This window comes from Bombus affinis, chromosome 10, assembly GCF_024516045.1.
Source record: "Bombus affinis isolate iyBomAffi1 chromosome 10, iyBomAffi1.2, whole genome shotgun sequence".
NCBI classification, from domain to species: domain Eukaryota; kingdom Metazoa; phylum Arthropoda; class Insecta; order Hymenoptera; family Apidae; genus Bombus; species Bombus affinis.
The window spans coordinates 8,876,057-8,901,423 of record NC_066353.1 but is presented as its reverse complement, the minus strand read 5'-3'; the positions used below and the strand labels follow the sequence as shown (position 1 = coordinate 8,901,423).

General features: G+C 38.5%; 1 protein-coding gene across 3 annotated transcripts in view; it reads left to right on the top strand.

The window, feature by feature from the left end:
• The window catches only part of LOC126921067 (neprilysin-2), a 38,451-nt gene that overhangs the window by 3,959 nt on the left and 9,125 nt on the right, over positions 1-25,367 (top strand). The window contains exon 1 of one of the 3 annotated variants that reach the window (XM_050732279.1): positions 12,099-12,487. The exons of the other annotated variants lie outside the window; for them this stretch is intronic. Coding sequence (XP_050588236.1) covers positions 12,456-12,487 — 32 coding nt within the window. The 5' untranslated portion in view covers positions 12,099-12,455. Of the gene's footprint in view, positions 1-12,098; positions 12,488-25,367 lie in introns of those variants that run through there. 3 annotated transcript variants of the gene reach the window in all.

Below are 25,367 nucleotides of genomic sequence, written 5' to 3'. Positions count from 1 at the left end.
AGCTTCACCTGTTGCAGCCATAAATCTGTCTCACAGTACCTATTTTAGACAGACTTTGAACGTTAAATAAACTAATAAATAAAATTCCTATACATGTTCGTAGTTAGCTATTCATCTAACAGTCTAAGAGTATATGACCAAATAGTAAAACCAAACGTGATAAAACCAAAACATTTAACGGTCCAATGAAAGCCTATACGCTACAGACTAGTTAACGAATAATGCACAGGATCATTAAAAAATTAACTGTGATTTCCAGGAAATTAATGTCAGTCGTGTTTCCTCGTTTCTTCGCTGGGAATTCCGTATACGAGCACGAAGATGCCGTTACCGGCTGACAGTAAATTTCCAGTCGTTCACAGGAATTGAATCTGTACGGTGAAGATTTAGGGTTGCCTACATACGATCGGATATCTTTTTTACACGAGCAGAGTTCGGATTTATTTTCCTTCGCGCCGTATTCTTCCCCAATCGAAAGAAAGAAAAGAAAAAAGAAAACACCGTTTTCGAAAGGGTTATCGGACCTTTTATGGCATTTGTGACTTCGATCTACCTCATTAGCATCGCCTTCGGCATTTCTATATAACGGAACAACCAACATACATACAGAAGCAACCAGTGCGTCCGAAGGCGAACGGTGCAACTTGCACTTTACGACTTGGTTTACGATACTGTACATCTTCGTTTCCGTCGATCAACAAAAAATACATGTAAATTTTGTATTAATCATTTGTGACAAGCCATGTCGTGACCGATATTCCATAGTTAAAAGTTTATTCGTTTGGCTTTCTTTCACGAGATACTTTAATGAGGATAATTTTGTAATATTTTAGAGAAATATTACTCGAGATATTCAAATTACAGCGATTGTGAGTCGATGACCTGCTTCGTTTCAACTGTAATTTCGATTCTTCAGTGATACAGTGTTGCAACAGCTAGAAACAGTTAAAGGAACCAAAGGTTAAGCTGTACCATGTGCCATCTAAGAAAGAAATTACCGCAAATTATCGCCATAGCGTTCTTCCAATTTAAAAACAGCATTGCCAAAATGAACAAAGAACCGCTTCCTTCTTAAAACATCTTCTTGACGCATCGCCAAACTTCTGCTTCCATTTCTTCCTTTTCAATCCGTTTCCCTTTGTTAACTCTTACGATGATTCACGCTTTTAAATTGACAGTGAAAAAGAAAAAGGAACATTTCCACGAATGATTTGCCAACAGTTTTCTGATCGATCATCGGAAACAGTCTCATTTAAATGCAACGAAGATAACAGACGGGCGGGCTCAGCGACAAGTTCTTTCGTATGCAAATGCGAAATGATGGTCCTATACGGTACCATTGAAAAGCATCGCTTGCTTATTCTTGATAAGATTTATTTTAATCGTAATTATCATAATAGTTTTCTTTCTAATTATCACATCTAGATACGTATAATGGTATACTATGATTGGAATTAAACTATGGTCGTAAAAGATCGCGTAGAAACGAATCTTCGAACATTTTGCATCCAATCTTGAGTTTGCGTCCGATCGTCCGATTGCTTCGTAAATAGCCTTCAATCGTAGAATGGCATCCGTGTAGCAGTCGTGCATGATTATTAGACAGCGGAGACACGAATGAATATTCATCGCGTTGTCGAGCAGAGTAACGTGGTATGGTGTAGCGTAGCGTGGCATGGTTCACTGTGGATTCTTGGTGGCAAATCCTGTTTCTGCACTTGGACGACGAAATTACGCGCTTCTAAACGCAAATTGCGAGTTACATAAGCAACAAGCGAGCCAATACCGAAGCTAACGCTTGCGAGACTGCAAAAGTGAGACAAATCGAGAATCCTTTGATCGTGTTAAATAGGCTTGTTAAGCTGGAAATGAATTGTTCCTTAATTGTCGACGTTCAGGTAGCTCTGACGACCATCGAGTTTTTACAACTGACTGCCTCCTATGGATATAGATAATGTTTAGAATAAAGAGGACTCGTTATCGCGAACGGAAACGATCGTTAAAATAATTCCTTCCTCTTCTCTGCGAGTTTCCATTGTCTCGAGCGAAACCTCTCGAAAAGCATCGATACACAGTTTGCAAGTGGGTAGAATAGGTGAGTTGACTTTCACTCGTGTAATTTCTGATAATTACGACTTATTGTGTTGAATAAGTATGGAAATTGTACTATAGGAATTTAATTGAAGATAAATTTGCATCGGCTTTAATAGAGTGGATCATATTTTATCGTAAAAACGATTATTGTTCCGTTCGGAATCTTCAAACTTGTTAGGGGAGCATGGGCAGTTGCATTTAGAATCGTTAGTTTACTTTACTTCTACTACTCGATAGTCAGGGATATGTTGTAAACTCGGTGTCTCCAAAGTCCATTTGACTTTAAAACCATATCGTGACGGTACAAGTTTCCGAGGTTTCTGACCTGGAGGAGTATCGCGACCTTTTCAGAAAACCGGACGTCTCGCGTCAGTTCGGATACCACCCCACACTTATCAGGAGAAGGCGCGTCAAGGGCGCATGGAAGAGCGATCATGACATTCAGGACACCGTTGATTGAAAAAGTAATTTTTACAACAGCCAATCAGCGTGTGTCCTGAACAAACATGAAAGCTCGGACGGTCCGAGCGGAACGTGCGTATTGTAGCTTTCCATCGGTATACACAATCGAGCTTTCAATCAGTTGTAGATGTGTTCTAACATTCAAACAGTATACATAGTACAGACTGCGACACACGTACTGTGTGTCGTACTCGATTACACATGTTTTTCATGAAAGTAAAAGTTCCCTTCTGCTATGGCATTTAAAAGAGTGTAAACTTTAGTTTCTCTTACGCATCACTCGTACACCGTGGCTGATAATTAATTAAATCGTATTGAATCATCATACGACATTGGCGTTCGAGCTAACGAATCACCGTAGACAGACGTAAAACAGTAATTTATCGAATATTATAGAAAGTTTTTTTTCTAATTAATATAGTTATCGTATCGTTGTTCCTTATTGCACTCGATCGCTTTAGTATCGTTGGAATATTCGCTTTCCATAAAATCTATCTTAGACACATACATATATACAATATTATTCAGGATATTTCACAACATGCGTCGGATGTGTTAATCTCTTTTTTTAAAGCATGAGTTTTCTGCTCATTAAACTTGGTAATTGGATTCGTTTGTCGTGAAAACATTTCTGCTGTATCGCTTTGCCAGCGATATATCCATTGGAAAAGATTTCGATTTTTCTTGCAAAGTTGATTAATCTACGAGTAGATGCATAATGCGAATATTTTAACAAAATCGCGCGAAAATCTAGATGGTGATACGTTATTAATTTTCCAGCCAATGAAATATCAGGCTGGACCGGTTGCCATTCGTCATCGATTCTGTATGCCACTGACACCGAAATGAGACAGGTTTAAAATTAGTTTCACGATGAAGCACTCGTATCTCTTCTTTTTAGACTAGCATTTGATTATCTGTATTCGGATTTGCATGGATATAAAGATCTTTCGTTCTTCTATTCCTTTTCCATTCGAAAGGAATCCCAATACGACATCGCCTTTGCCGTTGTTATTATTTTGGACTTTCGATATAAATTTGATATTATAAAATGTGCAAGAACCTATCGACTCTAACCGATATTAGGAAATAAATAAAATAAAAGATAACAGTAACTTCAGGAAGCGATAAGAATGTATTATCGAGTTTCGGATTTAGATCTTTTCGTTCTTAGAATAGAAGAAACACCAAGCCATAAAGGTCAGCAACAGATTTCTTCCCCATAACTTTGATATTCAAATGACCACCACCTACGAATCGAAGGAATGGATCAATTTCTTGCAACACGATGTATCGTTATTTAGAAGTTTAACGATCTACAAGGTGAAGCGAGTAGTTTCGATGGAAAGAAGGATACGTGCGGCCGATCTTTGATAAAACGGTCACTGCGACCTGAGCCTAACGGGATAACCTCGATAAACTTTGGCTGGTACGTTGTTGTGAAGCCACTCCTAGTAACATCAGTTTACGTTACGTTTCTGTATGCGTATCTCGATATACGTAAACCAGACTATCTATGATAATCCAGACGGGCGTAATCGACCCGATTCGACTTATCCAGATTCAAGACAGATTCTGATATAAACGATGATGCAAAAATAATCATTTCGCCAGAATGGTACAACATAGTACGTTAGACTAAACGAAAATTCCGGTGATACGTTAGCCTTGTTCCCCGATGTTCAGTTTCTACGATGTTCAGTTTCGTTCGTCGATTAAAAATCGTTATTTTCATACGACTGAAAACAATTGAGAGATCGTTTAATCTCATCCGAACTCTCGTTCAGATGACACGAACGATGTCGAACGTAGCGGTTCGACCACTCCATGCGACACTTCACTCACGAGCTACCGATGTATCAGTTCAACATTATAACGAGCGTTAATTATGCATGCTCACGAAGGCTCGATGGTATTTCGACCATTAAACGTTTCAGACCACTGACAAAGATCCTCCGTATCGCGGGATTTACGCGGACTTTTCGAGATCGTCAGTCGATAGAACGTAATTAAAAGTAAAACGTCGGCTAACACTCCTAAGCAAGCCGAGTCTTTTGCCTCGTAAATGTTACGCAACGAGTCACCGTTGAATGGACCGCTTCCTGTTATCAACACGAACTCCTGATCGACTTCGCGTATCCTACACTTAATTACATTACGCGAAACCAATTCGACTTTTCATTTTCTAAGGTCTCATGCCACGTACACGCGGAGTCAGGTGCAACGGTATAACTGTATCTCTCGAGTTTCAGGCTTTTCTTGAGAATCGCAGCATTCGACGCTTCCTGTCGATCGCCAGGTAAATGCAAATTCACGCGTTCGGGCGTTCCTTAGCCGGTTCACGCGTTCGTACTATGCATCAGCCGAGAAATTCAGGCCGGGGCGTAAACGATTTCGATCGATAGTCGGAAAATGATCGAGAATCCCGTTTTTGTAATGATCATCCGACTGAGATCGTACAGATATCGTGTATGTTACCTGTTATCTGGATTATTATACGCAACTTTCGTTCCATCTCTTCGTTTTTCTTACAATTTTAAAGTTTGCGACGAAGCTTGCGACGAAGAATAATGAGTTTCGATCGTGTTTCCATACTGTGTCTCAATAACGCGTCGCGTTTCGTGAACATCGCAGTCCAGTTGCGTGGATCTGTCGTGTAATAGAATTTTCTTTCTAGTTTTTCCAAGATATGCTACATATGAACACAGCATGAACCATTACGTAGGAATTTTTATGCTTCACATGGATTATATATATTGCGTGTATGAATTTGTGTTTTATTATTCTTTAGCCTTTCAACTCGTTTATTTGTTATTGTTATTAGTTCCTTCGGTATATTTGCATTGGCAAAAATAATGTTTTTATTTGCTATATATTCGACCTCGCGAATATCATAATGTCACAGTTATTACGCAGTTGATCGCAAACACGACGCCGCTTGATAGAAAACAGGATTATAAGGATAGGCTTTCGCACGAAGATCGCGAGCAAAACATTCGAGACGGTACATATATAGCGGATAAATCTTTCCTGCAACATCTTTTCCAATGGATGGTTTTTGTGATAATTTAGATTTCCCTGACATCGCAGTCGTTTTAACGTCACAGTAACGGTATCCTCGATCTTCGACCAGCCATATGTTCGGTCTACTGGTTGGAACTTTCCTTTCCAGAGGCCCGTGATCTTGCCAGGATCCTAAGTTCGTCACAATGTCATAAATATTCTTCGACTTTTTCGAAGTTTATAAAATCATAGAGATTAGACGAACGAAGAAATAGCAACGCGAAAGATACCGAGTTAAATCTTGAAAATTCGCAACGTTAAGAGACTATATAATTTAAATGAAAAACACAAGTCGATCGAAAAACGTTATAGATGAAATGTTGCATTAACGGAACGTTAGCTCTTAAGAAGTTAAACTAATAAGGAAAAACGATCAACGTAATTATTCGAAATCTCAAATACCGCAAAATATTAAATTTGAAAATGCAAAATTCCTGTTACGGTTACAGGAGCGAGATAAAGATCGATAAACTCTGGAAAGACAATACGTAGCAAGAAATATCGAAATTCGCAAGCCTGAAACATCGTTATAAACCTGAAACTTAAGCCACGTTCCTCTAACGCAATTATCATAACTATGTCAAAGGAAAGATTAAATAAAACCGTCCAATCAGAATCTTAGGTAAATGAGATCCTTTATCTATCAGCTGTAGTCAACTACAGTTTCTCCTCCCTTTGATGGGTAAACGTGATCAAACGTCTCTTTTTTTCTCTCCGCGTTCGAGCTGTTAACTCTAAGTGTCAACCAATAATCGATGGGATTTCTTTAATTAACGTCGACACACTTCTTGGATCGCGGTTCACCGACCTTACTCCAGTTGGATTTCTTCGTCCTCGGCTCGTCAGGCGTCTCAAATCGTGATATCGAACTGCATAGTGGCTTGCTGCGAGATCCCGCGATTCTGCGACAACCAACACAACGTGAAACGTATAACGGGATCGACCTTAGCTATTGTTTCGAATGGTACTGCGAGAGCGATCGATAAGCTAATCAACGAATTGCTCGAAATAAAAGCTTATTATCGCCAGCGCTTTCGATCGAAGCCAGTTATCGCGACGATGCTGCGTTTTCTGTCGAGGATAGCTATGGAGCAACAACGTAATCGGTCATGCAGTTGGTACAACGTTTCATTGAATTATAAAATAGCGCGTCGATAGGATATTTCGTTGGATTACGGAATCGTGGGTAGCTTGATAAACAACTGAAAAATATCATATATGTAATATGCTTAAAAGATAGTAGTAAACTGCATAGTATGCAATAGTGAATTAGAATAGGAAGATGTTACGTTGAATTTTTCGATCTTTTCTAGGATTTAAGTACATTCATCGAACACGTAATTAACCGTGTTAAATTAAGTAATTTGATTATCCGTTGGAAAGCTAGAAGCTGGTGTGCCACAAACGATAATTATCGTTGACGTTGTGCGACAGTGAAATCTACAAGATCAATATTTGTCTTTCTTTTATGGGACAACCTTTATTAAAGACCGCGTGTAGAACGAGTAATTCAGGTTAATGTAGACGTTAAAATATTCCTTTGAGCATGATTTAGTGCTATTGTAGCAGATGATAGCGTAACTTGCACAGGCTGCATCAAGCGTTCCACGTCGTAAAGAGCAGTTTCTACGAATCGGGAAAAGAAGGTGAAGGTCGGATAGAACAGCAGGTATTCACGTGGGAACGAAATTGCGTTAACTCGTCGAGTTATCTACGAAACTTGATAAATATTTCGCGTAACAATCCGACGATACATATTTTTCAAAAGCTAGATTGTAAATCGTTGAATATTACAGTCGTTTATAGTACTTGTCAAAAAGAAGATAATTTTATAGTTAGGAGAATCGATATTCTCGTAATGCTCACATATTCTTTTATCTTCAAGCAATTAGTTTATCATGCGATGATCGTTTTTTATCATTTTTAATAAGCATAAATACGTAAGTTGGTTTCTCGACGCGCTTCAGCCTGATTTTCGCTAATGACATCGCACAAGAAACGAGTAATCGAGCTAGAGATTCACCATGGTGCTGTTTAAACGATTGAAATTCACTTTTCAGAGCGATTATTCTGTCGAGAGCGGTTCTTCTATCATAATGCGGCGAATCGTTTTTCAAGACACGATTTACAACGTTGCAAGTAAATCGTCCGTAATTAAAGAAAGGAAAACATCGTAAAAAATTATTCGAAAGTGGACTATGGTAATAGCTTGCGAAGGTAAAAGAGGAGGAATTTCTGAAAAGCATCTTTTATAAATCTTGCGTTAGGTTCGTCCGTTCGTCGTATTTGAACGGACGCGTCTGTCTGCGATAGTTCATCGACTTGGACGCGAACGTTGTGTGCCGATATAACTATGGTTATCAGTCAATATAACATGGTGTATGAGTGATTAGGTTAGAGAAACCAAAGTTTACACTCTTTTAAACGCAATAGCAGCAGGCAATTTGTACTTTAGTAAAAAACGATGTGTAAAAGAGTACAATACATAACGCATGTATTTGGTTGTTTGTACTGTGATGTTTGAGCTGATCGACAGAATACGTATACTGATTGAACGTTAGAACATGTCTGTACTGATTGATGGCTCGAATGTGTACATCGATGGAAAGCTACAATATGCGTGTCCTGGTCGGACTGTCCGAGTTGTCAAGTTCGTTCACGACACACGCTGAGTGGCTGTTGTAAAAATTAGTTTTTCAATCAACGGTGTCCTGAATGTCACGATCGCTCTTCCATGCGCCCTTGACGCGCCTTCTCCTGGTGAGGATAGGGTGGTATTCTAACTGACGCGAGGCGTTCGCTTTTCTGAAAAGGTCGCGATACTCCTTCAGGTCAGAAACCTCGGGAACTTGCACCGTCACGATATGGTTTCAAAGCGTGGACTTTGGAGACACCGAGTTTACAACGTATCCTTCACTATCGAATACGAAATAAACTAACAATTCTAAATGCGATCGTTCTCTTAATACGAATTTACGACCTCGTTATAAACCTCGCCGACGAGCACCGCACGTGGCTACTTGGTGTGTTCGGTGCGTTCCATGACGGAAGGGTGTTGGTAATTTTCTATAACATAACTTACAATCTTACGAACAAATCTTAAAAAAAGTATCTTAGAGATGTTGGATCGGGTTGATCGCAATTTGTCGCATTGATAACTTTCCGAGATGCGACTGATTCTAATACGATTCGTAAGTAAACGATGGCAATAATCAAATACGCTTAAAAACGAACGAATTTCTGGAAAATATCTTAGGCCAGTTTAATCAGGATTCTTCGTAACAGCGAGTAAAACAGATTTCATTAAAAAAAAAAAAAAAAAAAAAAAAAAAGAGAAAAACGATTCCAAGAAACTACCTACATATTTAGGCTTTCCGTTCACGAAGAACAATCCCGCAGGAGGCAAAAGAAATAAGAGTTACCCGGAATCTATTTGACTTGCATGACCGTATGATAATCGTTGGACTAAATCCAGTCTACAATGGCCGGCTATTTATTCGCAATTTTTCGTTGCTCGTATCGGCATTGACACGGTGTCGACCTGCATTGTCCCAAATCAGTCTCAGATCATAGATAAGGAAACACGGGACATTGCTTCTATCGATGGAAAATAATGAATGAAGTTGAATGAAACTTTGCTTCTATATAGACATACGAACGTAAATTCAAAAGGATGTATTTGTACGATCGATTAGCGAATAATAGGATAATTATTCGGTTGCCGGTAGCTAATTACTAAGGGAAACTTACTTGTTTGCTTTCTTTAATTATTCCCTCAATATACTAAGTACATCGACTGTATTTACATACTGTTTAAACATGGTTTAATATAGTCGACAAAATAACCCCTTCACGCTCGATGTTGCGTATACCCGACGATAAATATACGAACGTTATGTCTTCTTTACGCAAACACGTAAAAGAAATTCGGCTGCGGACGGATTCGTTATCAAACGACATAACAGAAAATGACGACGGAAGAAATACGTTTAAACGTAAATCGAAAGTTAAATATTTACCATTTGACGCGAAAAAGTCACGCCGTAAAGAGCTCGCAATTGCTAAAAGGTATCACGTTACTTAACTGCCAGTCAAATATTTCAGTTGTCCGATCGTCCAATGAAATACAGCCTAACGCGTAGAATGGAACGACCTGCGATTGTATGTTCACCCTATGTAGGTTGAAGCCCTACAGAGTTTCGCAGCCGTTTCTGGAACAGTAGTTTTAAAGTTTGCGCGCAATAGTTTTGAAGCACGAAGCTAGAAGACCAACGTCGGTCTCTATAACTTTCGGAAACTCGGCCAAACTTACGCACTCGCGCTTCCCACCTAGTCAGACGGTAGACGCTAACAAATGAATCTCGTCGGAGACGCCACTCCATAAACCGTAACTTTTTCAAAGAAATCGATTCCCTCTCGAAATAAACGACGCTGTACGAATAATCGAACGGCCGAGGAGATCTCCCGCGTGGGTGTATTTTAAACAGTTTGTAAGTGACTATTTTAAACCTGTCGTACTCTTCTTCTAATAGGAATCGTTCGTTTGAATCATCGTTTTTCAAATTAGAAAATAAAAGTCACGATTATAAGATTTGATGGTGTTTCTTGAAAAAATATCGTTCGTTGTATCGTCGCGGTATTATTTTGGAAAATATGCGACTAGTTATCTACCTGTTGTATCGAATCGAACGTGCCAGGAATATAGTACAACGCGGTTGGTTTGATGAAACCAGCATTTTTTACAAACTATTTAATAAAGCTTATTTCACGAGCGTTATCTGTTTTTCATTCATGATTGATGTGTTTGGTACACGATTTAATTTAAGCTAATGGATTATACCGTTCGTGTATTGTTCTCGCAACCAGTTGGAACCAGTCCCCTATTTTAATCTCGCGTATACAATTCATGGTTTGACAATCGTTCTCGCTAACGAATTCATAGGAATGGAATACTTGCCTTTGTATCAAGCTGACTAATGTATCGTAAAACGACAGAAATTGCAATTACCTTGTTAGCGAATTAAAGCTCATCTTTCTTGATGAGGAAGCAGAAGGAAATAAGTTTGATTCTAAATTCATATACGCAAGATGTCTCGATTAAAAAGTTGACAAGTTCGAAGATTAAAACGTTCGATCTTTGCGATACGATATTGCGATGAAAATAAATTAGCGTAAGAAAGTATTAATAATTGTTCTATTGAAAATATTAATCATACGAAAGGTTTTGATAAATCAATTTCAATCGAAGTTCGTAATCCTGGTATTCCGTTTGAAGCTTCGGCGTGCGACTATGTGCACGTTACTCATTGACGTTCATCGGCACAAAATAAATGTTTCCGTGATGCACGGTAATCTCAGTGTCGGTCATGTAGAGGAAGAGAACAATTTTTCCGATGTTTCGGAAATCATTGACGTGCATAGTATCATCGTTCCGTGCAGAGGACGAGCGTCAGAAAAAAAAAGAGGAATCTACCAACGCACGAAACGCTTAGACGGCTTTATAACGTCGGAAAAGAATCAAACTTCATTCAATCGTTCTTGCAAACGATGTAGAATAATAAAATGAAAAATAGACATTAGAAAAATAAACGATAATTTGTCAGCGTTTAATTTCTCATATAATCGTTGAAAGATAAAAAGATAATTACGAACTTCTAAAGTATTTAACGAACTATATAACATAAATTTCCCGGCATCTTGAAAATCATTGATCTATATGTCTACAAAATGTAAAATACTTTATATCTCAATTTTAGATTCAAACACGTGCAAATATTCGCACGTGCGGACGAAGATCAAACGAATTTCTGATAGTCCAAAAATAATTAAACTGATAAAATATAAGGGGGAAAATGAAAAGAAAATCAAATCAAACGTATAAAAATAAGATATCGTCAAATAGAGTAAAGTTCAAAGAAATAATATGACGAACACAAGTCAGTTTTTCCATATTCCGTACTCAAATACATCACCACGCTCTCGAACCACTAAGAGAAGAAGAAAATCGATGAAATTCCTAATGACCGAAATTACTTCAAATTGATCCTTCTGTGCCGCGTAATAACAGTGCCTTCGTATGACTACGAAACTTTAATGCTATGAAAAATAATAAATGAAACGTAGAAGCTGATAAAAAGAAGAACGCCTCATTGTAAAATAAGGATATCTACGATATACTTTCTATAGCCACTGTAAAAAGACTCGGAGAATCCCTCAGTGAAGATATTATTTCCGAAAAGTTAGCAACTCGAGCGACGAGTTAACTCGACTTGCTCGGTCAACAGGTTAAAGCGATCTACATCGAAAATTATACGCGCATACCGATATAAACCGCGATCGAATCGCAGATTTTCGGCAAATTGGCCAGGATCCTTGCGGGAGCACGGAAAAAGGAAAAGGAGAGTATCGAAACGCGGAGCCGCCGAATGGGAACGAGAAAGAGAGGGCGAGAGAGGTAGGGAGAGGGCGTTTAAATAGGAGGAGAGATGCGCGTGCTCCTTCAGTCTGGCGCTAACAGCCCAAACCGATTCATATCCGGCCCCCAGAGGAAAGGAAAGAAGTATCGTGAGGACGCATCATCGATAAATAACAGAAAAGGAACGTCTCGAGACGAAGAATCTTCGATTTCCGGGATTCGCGAGAATCGCGTCATTTTACAGAGAGAAAGAAAGAAAGAGAGAGAGAGAGAGAGAAAGAGAGAGAGAGAGAAAAGAAATTGATAGTGAGGGCTATTTGAAAGGACCAAAGAAAGAGTGCGTGTAGTAATGTGTCAGTGAAAAGTTTCGATAGAAGCAAACAAGAAGAAGAAACTTTAGAGAAACCGAAGAGAGGACAGAATGACAAACAGCATGAAGCAGACTGTCATTAAGTGAGTTTCATTCGTTTACAGTCGCATGAAAGTTGGCTAACGGTGCATGAGAAAATTGGCGGAATCGACTCTTGTGGATTCCAAGAGAAATTGTATGCACAGTGTAGACATTATCATAGAGTTTGCGACGATGTTACGATCTTTTCATGCACGACGATCCCTAACACGAACATTTTATTCGATGATTTATCTTTAGGATAGAAATTTATCTTCGGGAAAGTAGTCTCGTTTCATGATATCGTTTATAATCAGGATAATCCGATTTTATCGCATCGTTGTACTTTCCTGCTTTTAGTTTCGCTTCAATCGGAATGATCCTACCGTCTATAAGATCTCTATTTTTCTTTGCTTTTCGTATTGTTGTTTTGACAGAGTTACATAATCTCGTTAAAAACTAGTCACCTTGGTAAAACCTCGCGACGTTAGATTATAGCGAAAAATTATCTTGTTTTGGCGGATGAAAGAGTGTTATCGTTGATAAGGATATGTGGAGGTAGTTAAAGTAATCGTTTGCTTAGTTTATTATCATTGCAAATGCACATTGGCTATTGTTCAGCTATAACACGGCGAACTTGTATAGGGACGTTTCTAGCAACGATAAACTTAACCGACTTCTCAAATAACCGTATGAATGTCCATAAATTGAGTATACATTGGCTCGACAGGAGGTTCATTAAAATTAAAGAAAAGAAAACAAAGAACCAACGAGTGTTTTGTTTCCTTTAAACGTGGAGCCATTGCTCTGTTTATTTGGCTGCGAATTTGGCGCCGAGATAGAAACTTATCGTGACGTACATGTACGATTCGGTATTATATCGATTTAAAAATAACGCTCCACGTTGTTTATCAAAAATGTTTCCAAAACTGTCAGATGCATTATCGTCTGTCGTAAATACAATAGACCTATTTCTTTTTATTTCGAAGCACGATGTTCCAAATAAGCCATGTAATTCGTTAAGCCTTCGTTCGTTCGAGAAGGAAGAGGAATTCTTTATCCGGTAGAATCTCCGTTAAGCCTGGCAAATGTTCATAATCGTGACGAAAGAAGATAACTATCGTAACGAAACGTAACGCGCTAACAAGCCACGAATACGCTAAAAGGCCGGAATAATCGTTAATTCAACGATATCTTTCGTTTCTTAACTATTTAGCAGTCGATATCTTCGACAGTGTTTTATATCGTTCGGTAAAATTAAATTGTTTATATATAAATCTAACGTCTTATGAATCATCGTTCCTCCTCTTCGAGAGAGATCTCGTGATTTCAATGCAGGCTGGGATTCTCGGTGATAAAACACACCAGCCAGGCGTTGATGTTACGTCGTTATTGTAACCGCAACGTTTTCGAAAGCCCCTTAAAATTCGCCCGCAAGTCCATCCATTGGGTCGTTCGATTTCACTGAAAGAATTTCGACGTTGTGCAAACCACTTAACGTTTACGATCGTATCGTTTATCGATTAGGTTCCTTTTGTTCCAATCGTCCACCTAATACGTCGTTTTTATAGAATTTTCTCAAGATTTTCTCTTTGAAGATTTCGCAACTCGTAGCATTTTTACGTGCCAGTCGTGCTTCATCAAAAACTGTACGTTGATTACGCTTGTAATCGAATCATCCTACGATATTGTATTTACTCGTTCGTTGTTACATGACGAGAAACTCGGACGATTCGTTCGAGACATCGAAATAACGTCACTAATTCCAATTTACTGCCTACTCGACGAAACCAATTAGTAAGACATTACTAACGATTTTATCGCAGAGTGGAAAGACGTTCTTAAGCTTCTGACGAATCCTATCGCGATATTCAAACTTTCCATGCCTCGATCTCGCTATAGTTTCAATGGAAAACAAATTTCCATGTTTTCAAAATATCTCCAACGTACGATCGGAACTCGTCTATCAATAACTGTTCTCCGTTCCTTCGCGCTTTCATCAAATTTACTAAATTTTCTAACGTTAAAAAAATACGATTCGCTCGAAAATGATAGAAAAATATGCAGCAGAATGAAATTAGACGATCATCCGTCTCGTTTTATAACGAGTTACGCGGATCAACGGATCATTGTATAATTGTACGAAAGATGGAAGGATTTGAAAACTTTATCAAGACGCTTCGATGTTATACGATTGAAAGGTTTTCTTAGCTCGACCATTTTGTTTGTCGCGGGACATCGACACGGTCTTGATCGAACTCTCGTGTTCACAGCTGGTTATAACGCGAATGCCGGTGGTGACGCACGAATGCGATCAACCACTTCGGTAATCGATTGCGTCAAAAATGTTTTGCGCCCGAGTTTTTGCAAACGCGACATGCATTTCGAGACGAGGAAACGTGCGGTGAACGTACCCAACACCGAAGACACATCGATCGTTGCGATCGTGCCTTACACTCGAGTCACGGTGAAAGTTCTTCGCAGCCAGTTTCACGCTATTATATTATATCGTGTATTATATCGTGACGATCAGAAAACGATTAATCCGTTATTAATTATCACAGCGTTCGTTCGAAGATCGGAAAAAATTTGGTCAAACTCTGTAGAATCGATCGCGATCTTTAAATGAGAATCTTTGTTGGTTGAAATATACGTTTGTCGACAAAACGATATATAAGTTACTTTACTTACATACGTGTTTCGACGTTACCTTTTTATTCCACTTGCATAAATTATAGCGTTATACGGTTCTAGTATTATTTCACTGGCTGGTTTTTCATGAATGAACACAACTGCGAGCGTATAAGGAAATGCTTACGCGTACGTTCAATTAATTGCAGAGAAATACATTGGATTTCTATTTATTTGCATAGAATTTAAAAATACGTTTCTTGTACTTCGCAGCCACCGTGTACGCATGGAACGAATTTTAAACATTTAAAATGGTCGATCGTTCAGAGAAATCTACGTGGAAAATAGCTCGCACTTTCCAACGTCGCGTCGTTTTGAATTTTAAGCTTGATTTCACGCGACGAACCTTATCGCTTCCTCGACGCCACGTTTCCGATACACCGTCTCGGTTTCTTTTTCCAGGTCCTTCGCGAGGTCACCTTCTAAATCATTTTTACAAACAATCGCGACAACCTTGCATCGCTTCCCCACGATTGCACAGTCGCCTCTCTCCTTTATTGATTCCGCGTGGTTTCACGGTCGATAAATGGGATAACGATAATTCAAACGATAATAACGATCTTTGTTTCGATCAAATTTCCCGTGAACCGGTAAATGGAAGCGAATACAATATGTTGCGCCATTGTGAAACGTACGAGGTGCAAAATCAATTTCTGCGCTTGTGATCTAAACGAATACTGTTTTCTCCTCTTCCTATTTTATTCGCTTGTACGAAGCAAAAGCTTCTACTATAGAAAATCTGTTAAATCTTATATCCATAGACTACCTAGAAATAGATTTTTATCTGGAAAATAAACTATCGACCATATGTTAAAGATAATACCAATGGTTTCTTTTCTGTCGTGGATCAACTTTCCACTAAGTAAACTCACGGTGTTCTGCAATTATACATCTCGTTCGCTTATAACAAAGAATGTTATTGTTAATCGCTTTTCTTGCATATTATTTTCTCAAGCTGTGAAATGAAGCGTGTAAAAGGAAATTCGTAAATGCAAATAGGGAGAAAGCAAATGGAAAGTAAGAAGAAGCTTTATTTTTAATTACCTCGTATATTGTATGCAGATGAACTTTTTTTTTTTCTTGATTATTTATCACATTGAGATATTGCCAGCAAGAAGAATTAATAAAGACGATTAATAGATGCGTTAATAAATATGTGTACGTTGCTATATCGTGAATACGTAGACATTGGTTGAATTGAATAATTGTAGCTGTTGGCAGTTACTGTCGTAAAATTTGTAAGGCCATGCAATTTTTCATTTCACACAAATTACACTCTTTGCGATGTACTCTTGCGATAATGGGAAGTGATTATTTTATTTAAGAAATACCGTAATAAATTTACAAATTAGGACTAAAGATCACCGTTGCGTAACAGCTCGGTTTCCTCTTTATTCGAAAACAGATTGTCTTTTAAAAATATACGCTTTTTCCTATGGAATACGATAATTGTTAGCACGTTCATAAGCTGTTGCACGTTCGTCGAATTTAAAAATAGAGAAAAGATTGAAAAATACCCGCATGCAGGCATTCCTTCGGCAACAGATCCAAGGTACATTCGTCTCATAAAGACGTTATTGTCGGTGTTCGTTCAAGGTGGCCGTTTATCTTAGTGAAAAACGGAACGGAAATATACACGACATTGAGCCAAAGATATTGCTACAATCTCATTAACAGCTGAAAACAGACTCGCTCGGTGTAACATTTTTAGCGATTCACCATGTTCGTAAAAGTATCTATATCCATTGATAAAAGCAGCCATATCGATAATTCGGAATGTAATTAATATATTTGACGAAACTCGCAAAGGTGGTTCTAACGACAAGGCGATCGTCTAAAGCAACGATTTCGTCCGTGGAACGAAGGGAAACTCGATAAATAAATGATCGAGGAAAGAAATAAACTTATCGCTTAACGAGACCGGTGTCTTGTTAAATTTAATTAAATTCGACAAAGTAAAATCGTTTCTTAAAGTTTGAAAATTTGTGGCCACAAAAGCCAAGAGCGTAAACCCAAAACTGTCGCGCGAAAGTGTTCGTAAAAAGGAACGAAATTTAGAAACTTTCGAATTTCTAAGATAAAGTCGATAAGCGTTGAGTAAACTTAGTAGCGTAACGTTTCAACGGTTTAATAAGTTTTTATATGGACGGCGCTAAATTGTCGATGAAATGGGACAAGTCGTTTGTGTCATGACGCTAATTATCTCCGGCTGCCGCCTCTGTGGCATACCTGGACCTGACGACGCGACGCCGCCACGTTACGCTATTGTGATACCTCAACGTTGCAACACACGTTATCGTAGCGGCATAAGCAACGTCGATGGTTAGGTAATTCGTCGACAATATCCTAGTCGATGGTATAAGTGAATTTCGTTGTTCTTTAAAATAAACAACAACGTACGAACGAAATTCGCAGATTTTCTTGAATTCGTTGGACACGATGTAGATGCGATTTGGAGGTATAAGAACGAGTAAAGGAAAAAAGTGGTGCACTTTTTATCAAAATTTTACGATACCTTCGTAAGAGAGGAAGTGAAAGTGCTCGATTTCCAGCGAGTGACCAACTGGGAGAAACCTCGTGATCTTAAAATAAAACTTAGCCAAAGATGCACGCACGTTGTTTGCACGGCATGAATTATGAAAGTCGCGCGTGTTGCAAGCATTTTACGCGGTTCCACGCGAATCGAAGGATAATAAAACAATCGTACGTATGCTGATGCACCATATAAATATTTGCAAGCAACCGCGGCCGTGTTGAATTTTGAAATCAAGGCAAACAAATGGTGCGCGATAAATATCCTGTTCGATGGTCTAAGATGTAAAGTTTATTTGCTTTTTTATTGAAAAGAGAGAAGATAGTTTTAAATGTTCTATATCACGCCTAGTATATTTTTATTTTATTTTATTGTTTTATTATACGGTAATATCTTAGCGTCGTTACGATAACGTTCACTGAAATTAAGGTGTTAAGCCCAAAACGTATATTTGCGGGGAAAAATAAAGCAGGTATCTGCTACAAATAATTTTTTACGTTTCGGTTCGATACATAAACTTCAAGCAGAATCTAAGCAGAGTTCTAAATGTCTTATTTAGTTTAGAATTTCTTTCGTTCGGTATATCTGGCTTTGGTTAATTTCAAGTTACGTAGGTGCGTTTGCTTGGACACGTGAGAAAATATCTAAAGTTACGTTTTATAACAACTTTTTTAGCCAACTTTGCTTGTTATAGTATATCGTGTGTATGTACTTTCTCTTAACTCGTTCTATATGCTTTTGCCTATAGTAGAAGAAAAACAATAACAAAGAATGTATAAAATTAATTTCAAGCAGTCTTGCTGCTACCACATCTCTTTTCTATTTTTACGACTTTCCATTTCGAGTGTATACTTTCACAATATCTCACTCCCTAAGAGATATATCCGATAATTTTGCTGTTTCGAGCGACATTTTGGACGAAATTAATTTTCAAGGACCCGTTATCGTAAAATTTGAAACTTGTTCCCAAGTTTCGCTGTAAGAGATTCTCGGAAATTAATTTCATGCAAAAAATTGTTTAAATTTCGTATCGATACTGCTTAATCTAATCAACGTGGAATTCCTTTCGTTCTATCCTCGAGCGATCTGCACACAATACATACTGTGTAAAGAAGTAATGAAAAAGAAATATTGTTCTTGTCTCTGGTACGTGATTATGGCTGAATCGCGACGTTCTTCGTTTACATAGCTGCTTGTGCATAACCGGTTATATTTACCGATAGATCTTTGTCTTATCAAGCATACTTCTTTGGCTTCTGTAGAAAAAAGACACGTTACTTTCTACAGGAAGTGACTGTTTCGCGTAGTACTGGTTCAAGACTGATATAGGACGACTGTTCGATCGTTCGAGCATGGCTGGTGTTGGAATTGCACGTATCCGCGCATATGTCTTTCGTTAACGTTTTAAAAAATTGACTCGCTGATGATACAACGATATACGATTATATGTACGATACACGTTCGATAAATCGGATTCGAATCTACGTGCACGATGATTTTTTTTAAACCTTTAAGGGCGCGATAACCTCCGTCGAACGTACTTTAATATTCGTTTCACCTTTGCTAGTATCTCGTCTCTTCCTGCTACTTTTTACTTCCGTGATAAGCATTTGCAGTCACCTTGAAACCGCAAAGTATCGTGCCTGACGGAACTGGACATATCACGAAGGTAGCCAATCGAATTTGTATTCCACGCGCTCGCTCTTTTGTTTCCTTATCGCGTGCACCCTGAAGAACAGCCGAACGAGGTCCCCTAGTTTTGCAAATTCCTGCTAAAGAGGTCAGCGAAGAAAGGAACCCGGTTTCAAACGAATTAATTGAAAATCGAGGCGAATACCGGTAAACCCGTACTACGCTGTTGCGAGATCTTCGTTCTTGGAGAGGACCTCGTTCGACGCCCACGTCGTCTCTTCAATAAGAAAATTGGAGAAACTGCGCTTCGCAACTGCACTTTTTAAGAAGCTCGAGCGATCGTAACGTTGAACGTGATATGTCCCATGCGAAACGGGCAAATTGAGGAAGCACGTTTTAAAGTGGCCGTACAACGTGAAGCTACGAAATTTACAGACTCGCCGTCTCCAATTTTAACGAATCGTGTAATTTGCGAATATAAAACGATCGTATAATTTCAGACAATTGAATTGTAATTCGTTCGCGAGAATTTTGCAGAGGTGGTTTATGGCATTCGCGGTCAAGATCGCGAAGAACTGGCGGCGCAGTTCGAGGACACGAGACGAAGTAAACAATGGAATTGCAGAATTAATTTCACGTTTGGAATTAAATAATCAAACTTCAATGGTCAAATAATCGAACGCTACTTTCCATATCTGTTTAATTATTATTCAACTACTACGTTTAAACTTTACTTCGATAGACGGTGAATATGAAAACGCGTTATTTATTATGAAACGATAGATTCTCTTTCTTTCTTTAATTATCGAATTTTACCCGACGGAATTTCCCTCGCTGAACTAATAATTTCTATTCCAATAAACCGAAAGAATCTGATTAAATTCGATTTCGATGATCAAGCGATGATTTCGACGATGTTAACTAAAAATAAAAGGGATCAAGTGGAATGGAAAAATGATAAGAAGGTCCGAAGAAGGTCGAGTCTCGGGGCACGTGCAAAAGACGCGATTCGATTATTAGCATGCAATCCACGCTCGCTTTGTACCATTTCAATCCGACACGGTTTCGTGGTCGCCTGACCGACGAAATGCTCGCTGGAAGGTTCAACCGGGCCTGACCGGAGAATTTCAACTCTAAAAGGCAACAAAACATCTCATTACTTCTACCTCGTTGCACACAATACACCCATTGTTCAAGTATATTTCGAAGAACCGATTAGTATCGAGAATTAAATTAAAATGATGGACAAAGTGCGAAAAGCAACGACTTAATCGGATCGTTTCCTAACCGCAGAGTTTAACGAAATTCTTAGCCGCTTTACAGCCAACAGACGTTAACGGTAAAAGTTATTATTGCAACACTACTTGTATAACGTTTGCTCGATTTCGTTTAAGATTTATCGCGCGTTATTTACTTGGAGTGCAGTTTCCAAGAAACTTGTTGTTATTCCATGAATCGAATTAAATACGTTTGCGTGGTTCCACGTGAAATTGGATATTGGCTGCTCGTTTTCCAAGCTGTTTACATCGTCCGAACAATCTATTTCACGTGTTTTGCGACCAAGCGTGATTGCCTGGCTACTGACGCGACAAATTCGAAATTGACCAGGCCGCTAATTTTGTCCTCCCGAGGGCAGATAGCACAAAGTAGGGGATGCCTCCTCGTGCTTCTCTGATAATCTCTCGATAATCTTGATGCTTTTGCACGAAACTTTTAAGAAACTCGGCTTCTCGTTGATACTTACCTAACGTAACACTCGTTAAATATTCCTACCGCTTATTCTCATATCCGATGTATTTTTAATATCTCTCATTCCCGATCCTCCGGCAATTTACGACACTGTCAAATGGCTAAATAGCTTACACATTCGTTCAAACAACTTTGATGCCTTCAAAACCTTTTCTTCTAACCGTGTAAAAAGATTTTTCTATCGATCGTTAATAACAGAGACTGACATTTCCATAAAGAAGAAATAAAACGCACCAGAGTCAGGACCAGTTTTTCCCACGCCAAATACATGCATCAACCCGAACGACGCTCCTAAGAGAATATCCTAAAGAGAGAGAGAGAGAGAGAGAGAGAGAGAGAGAGAGAGAGAAGGAGGAGAGAAAAACAAAAAGAGCGGCGTTACACGGTCGAGTTACCCATTATCGATTCATCGATCGCGCGAGCGGCGAGCATCGCGATATTTACCGCTGGATCGCTGTTTCGTTCGCACAGGAAGTGTGTCAGGGTGATCGTAACCGAGTTTTCACACGATGAAGCGCGCTGTTGTGTCGGTTTCGTAGCGCTGTTAATGGCATGGAAATTCGACCGCGTGGAGGGAAAGAAGGACACGCTCCAAACGATTTTTCCCAGGTTTTAGCCGGCTTCGAGATTTATCACGAGCTTGGCCATTGACTTCAAAGCGTCCCGGTGCACGCCGTCCCTGGAAAAGGTCAATACACTCGAGTTGCATCGCGTCGCGAACCTTATTGCTCGGCTCGACACCCGCTACGTCGTCGTCCAACTTGAAACGGTTTACTTACTGTAACGGCGGTGAGCCGATTTACTTGCTTCTCTCGCCTTTGTTGCCACTCGATGCCAGTACCCTAGGTGTGTGCAAACGATAGGAGGATCAAGCCTCTCGTACGCGATGAGAGCTGCTTTTAATTAAAATTTGATTGCGCTACTCGCACGGCAGGGCTGTTAAGTTTTGTCGTAAAGTTAGGACTGATAACGTAGTTGCCAATGCGCCAAGTGCAGAGTTTTAAGAGAGTTTTGCAGACGCGTCTAGAACATGACAAAGGAATATTTAATCTTCGATAAACCTGTTTCATTTGCATTCTGTAGTTTGTTATGGCGGGACATTTAATCCTTTGACGCTGATTCTAATTAATAGTTCCTCGATTCGGATCGAGGAAGTAATTGCGATCAATCGCAGCTTGCTATTCCGATAGCTAAGTAAGATTCTCATTCTAAAAAGTTAAATTGAAATATTTCAATTGGCACGCAACGTTGAAAAGTAAAAAAAAAAAAAATAGAAAATATTATAAGATGGAGCAGCGGTCAATTTTTTGTTATTAACCGAATGTTAATGAATCTTTCATAAAATAGACATGGCGATAAGCTCATTGATGATTCGAATGGCAAAACACAGATTAGTAGGATCAAGCTCGTTTGATAATATTTGCGTAAAGAGCGGATAAATTAAATATTAATATTCTTTTTTGCTAAAACGATTAAACGGTTATCGTGCAGTGTGAATAACCAGGAATTACATAATCGCGAGATTATTGTCCATAAACTTTGTACAAACGACGTAAAGCTATAATAACGTAAGTAACGTGAAGCTATATATCGTACCTATGCGTGCAGAATATTTATTTATTATGAGAACGTTCACCTATTTTCCCAATAACGTTGTTGCGTCTGCCATTTGAAAAGTTTACACGCTTCAAACGTTGCACTTAAATGCGGTATGTTAAACTTCTTCTGATACGAACGGAGTTAGCACGGTATTTAGCCATAATTCTTACAGCGGAAATTATAAAACGGTATTTATGGTTACTGCCTATGTATTTCTTTCCTACCTTACTTTGCATAGGATGTTCCAATTGAAAGTACTGTTGAACCACCGGTATTTGAATTAACCATCGTCTTCCAAATAACGAAGCTATGGATTACGCGATAGAGAACATTGATATTGATTATTTTTGAAACATTCGTAGACAAAATAGTAGAATATTAGAATAGTAGATATCCGGATAACAGAGACTAACAGAGACGAAGTTTGAAATATTCTACAATTTTATTTTGTGCTCCACGATCGATACCTATACGATATATCTAGCGAAACCAGAAATTGAAAAATCTTCATCATCGTAGATAAGTATCGACAGGTTTTACGCTATTCTTCGCTTCGTCGCTAGTATTGGGAAATATCTAATTTTCTTACGCGACGACCAATAAGCTGAATAAGTTATACCAGTTAGCCTTGGGCTGTATTTTATCGATAAATGCCACTATATCGTCTACACCCATGATCGATCGAAGAAATCTCTTCAACATGTACGTTACGACATTGTACGGCAAATGTACTTCCTGTTGTTCAAACACGTCGCGTTTACATGCGTTAAAAAATTTGATCCGGTTTTCGTTAGCATATATTACAATGTAATATATCGAATTTGAATGTAGCAGCTAACAAAATAGAAATCCAATGGAACGATGATATAATACAAACGACGTTAAGCGGTTGAATGGAAGAAAAACAGAATTACTACAAATAATACAAAGATAAAATATTTACATCTACGTGCGTTGCTAACAATGAACGCATTTCGCTCGTTTAAGTGGTATTTGTACGAGCTGTTTTAGTTCACGCTTGGCCGCCAACTCGAGCTACTACTCGCTATCGAAAGGTAATCAGGTTCTGCGTAACGGTGATCTAGAAGAATATCGCGACTGGTTTCAACGTTCTACGCGTTCGTACTGCTGCAATTATTCGTGTAGAGCGTAGAATCTACGGGGAAAAGGGTCGAACCGCTAGTTCTAGCGACACAGTTCGGTGAGCCGTGGTTTTATACTACGCGCCATAAAAAGATGACGCTTTATCGACTGCTTTCGGAATCCAGAATTATAAAAAAACGTTTTTACACGAAACGTAAAAGTAATAGTAATAACAGTAGTAGTAGTACTAGTAGTAGTATTTGTTTATTGCATGGACTTTCGTCTGTTATTATCTTAAAGTCAGACGAACATATCGCGATAGCTACGCTTACTCTTCTAGTTTACGCTATGCTTATTGACATATTATTTATTTACAATCGGTACTTTGATCTATGTTACCATTGCTTATTACCGATGAAAGAGATATACGATACACAGTGGTATAACATCAAGCGGAAAATCTACCTGGCGGAAAATTTGTACATTCCGATATTTATCTGCCTTGTCGATTTTCTCGATCACCGTTTGATTTTGTTGAAAATGTTGAAAGAATAGCGTTACGATTAATTGTTACGCAGTTTACAAAGAACACCAATTGCGCAATACGATGTTGTGTCACGATGAATAATGATCCGTGTCTATGAGGTGACAATGCGGGTAAGTGCAACAAAAGAAATCGATAATGACCATTATGTATATGTGTTTTCGACGGAATCCTATTCTATCTTGAAACGTATTTCTGAAACTTTTATATCATCGTTGCTTCTTCCATGATCCTTCGCGTTATTATTATTAAATTTATCAACACTTTCGTGCTACTATTATCGCTTTATTCGCTTCACGATCGGTAAATTAATTTTACTTCGTAAAAGTACAAGTATATATTCGATCGTGATTTATAAAAAGTGAAATGGGATTGAAAAATGGGAAATGCGTAGACGGGTGAGTCATAAAAGAAGGATAAACGCGTGTAAAGCTGATGTTTGAAACGTTTTTACAAAGTAACAAAAGTAATTATTGTGTTTTGCCCGCAGCAGTTCGTTCATGTAGGACGAGATCCAATGATTGCCGAGTAATAAATTGCCGCTTTGTAACTATTCATGAGAGGATTCGCAAGAATTCCATTTCTCATCCGCTTAATCTCCAAACTTACGTAAAGGATGGATATAATTGTAAAACTAATGCTTATATAATCGTCATTTAGAAACTTGTTTATTCTTTAAAAAACATATTGAATTTGAATCGAATAGAATCGATTACAGGGACCAGATTATTCTGGTCGGCTCTTAGATTTTCGTTTTTATTAAAATACGAATTTTTACTAAATTTATAAAATAATTTGCGTCTTATTTCCTACGAAATCCTACGAAATATCGTATATGTGGAAAAAATGCGATTTTCTTTCGTCAGATTTTATTTTATTTACGACGAAACAGGAAGCTATTCTGGTTTCCCTATTTCGAAACCGTACCACCGCGAAACTATAAAAATGACGATCATCAACGCTCATGGAGTTCCATTTTCTCGAACTCTTTTCTTGTGAATCATAGTTTGCGGTTAATTCAACGTAGACTTCAAGGTTCGCGAAACCATTAACACGAAACTATACTCCGACGTATTTCCATTAACAGCCGACTTTTACTACTCGCTGCTGTTTA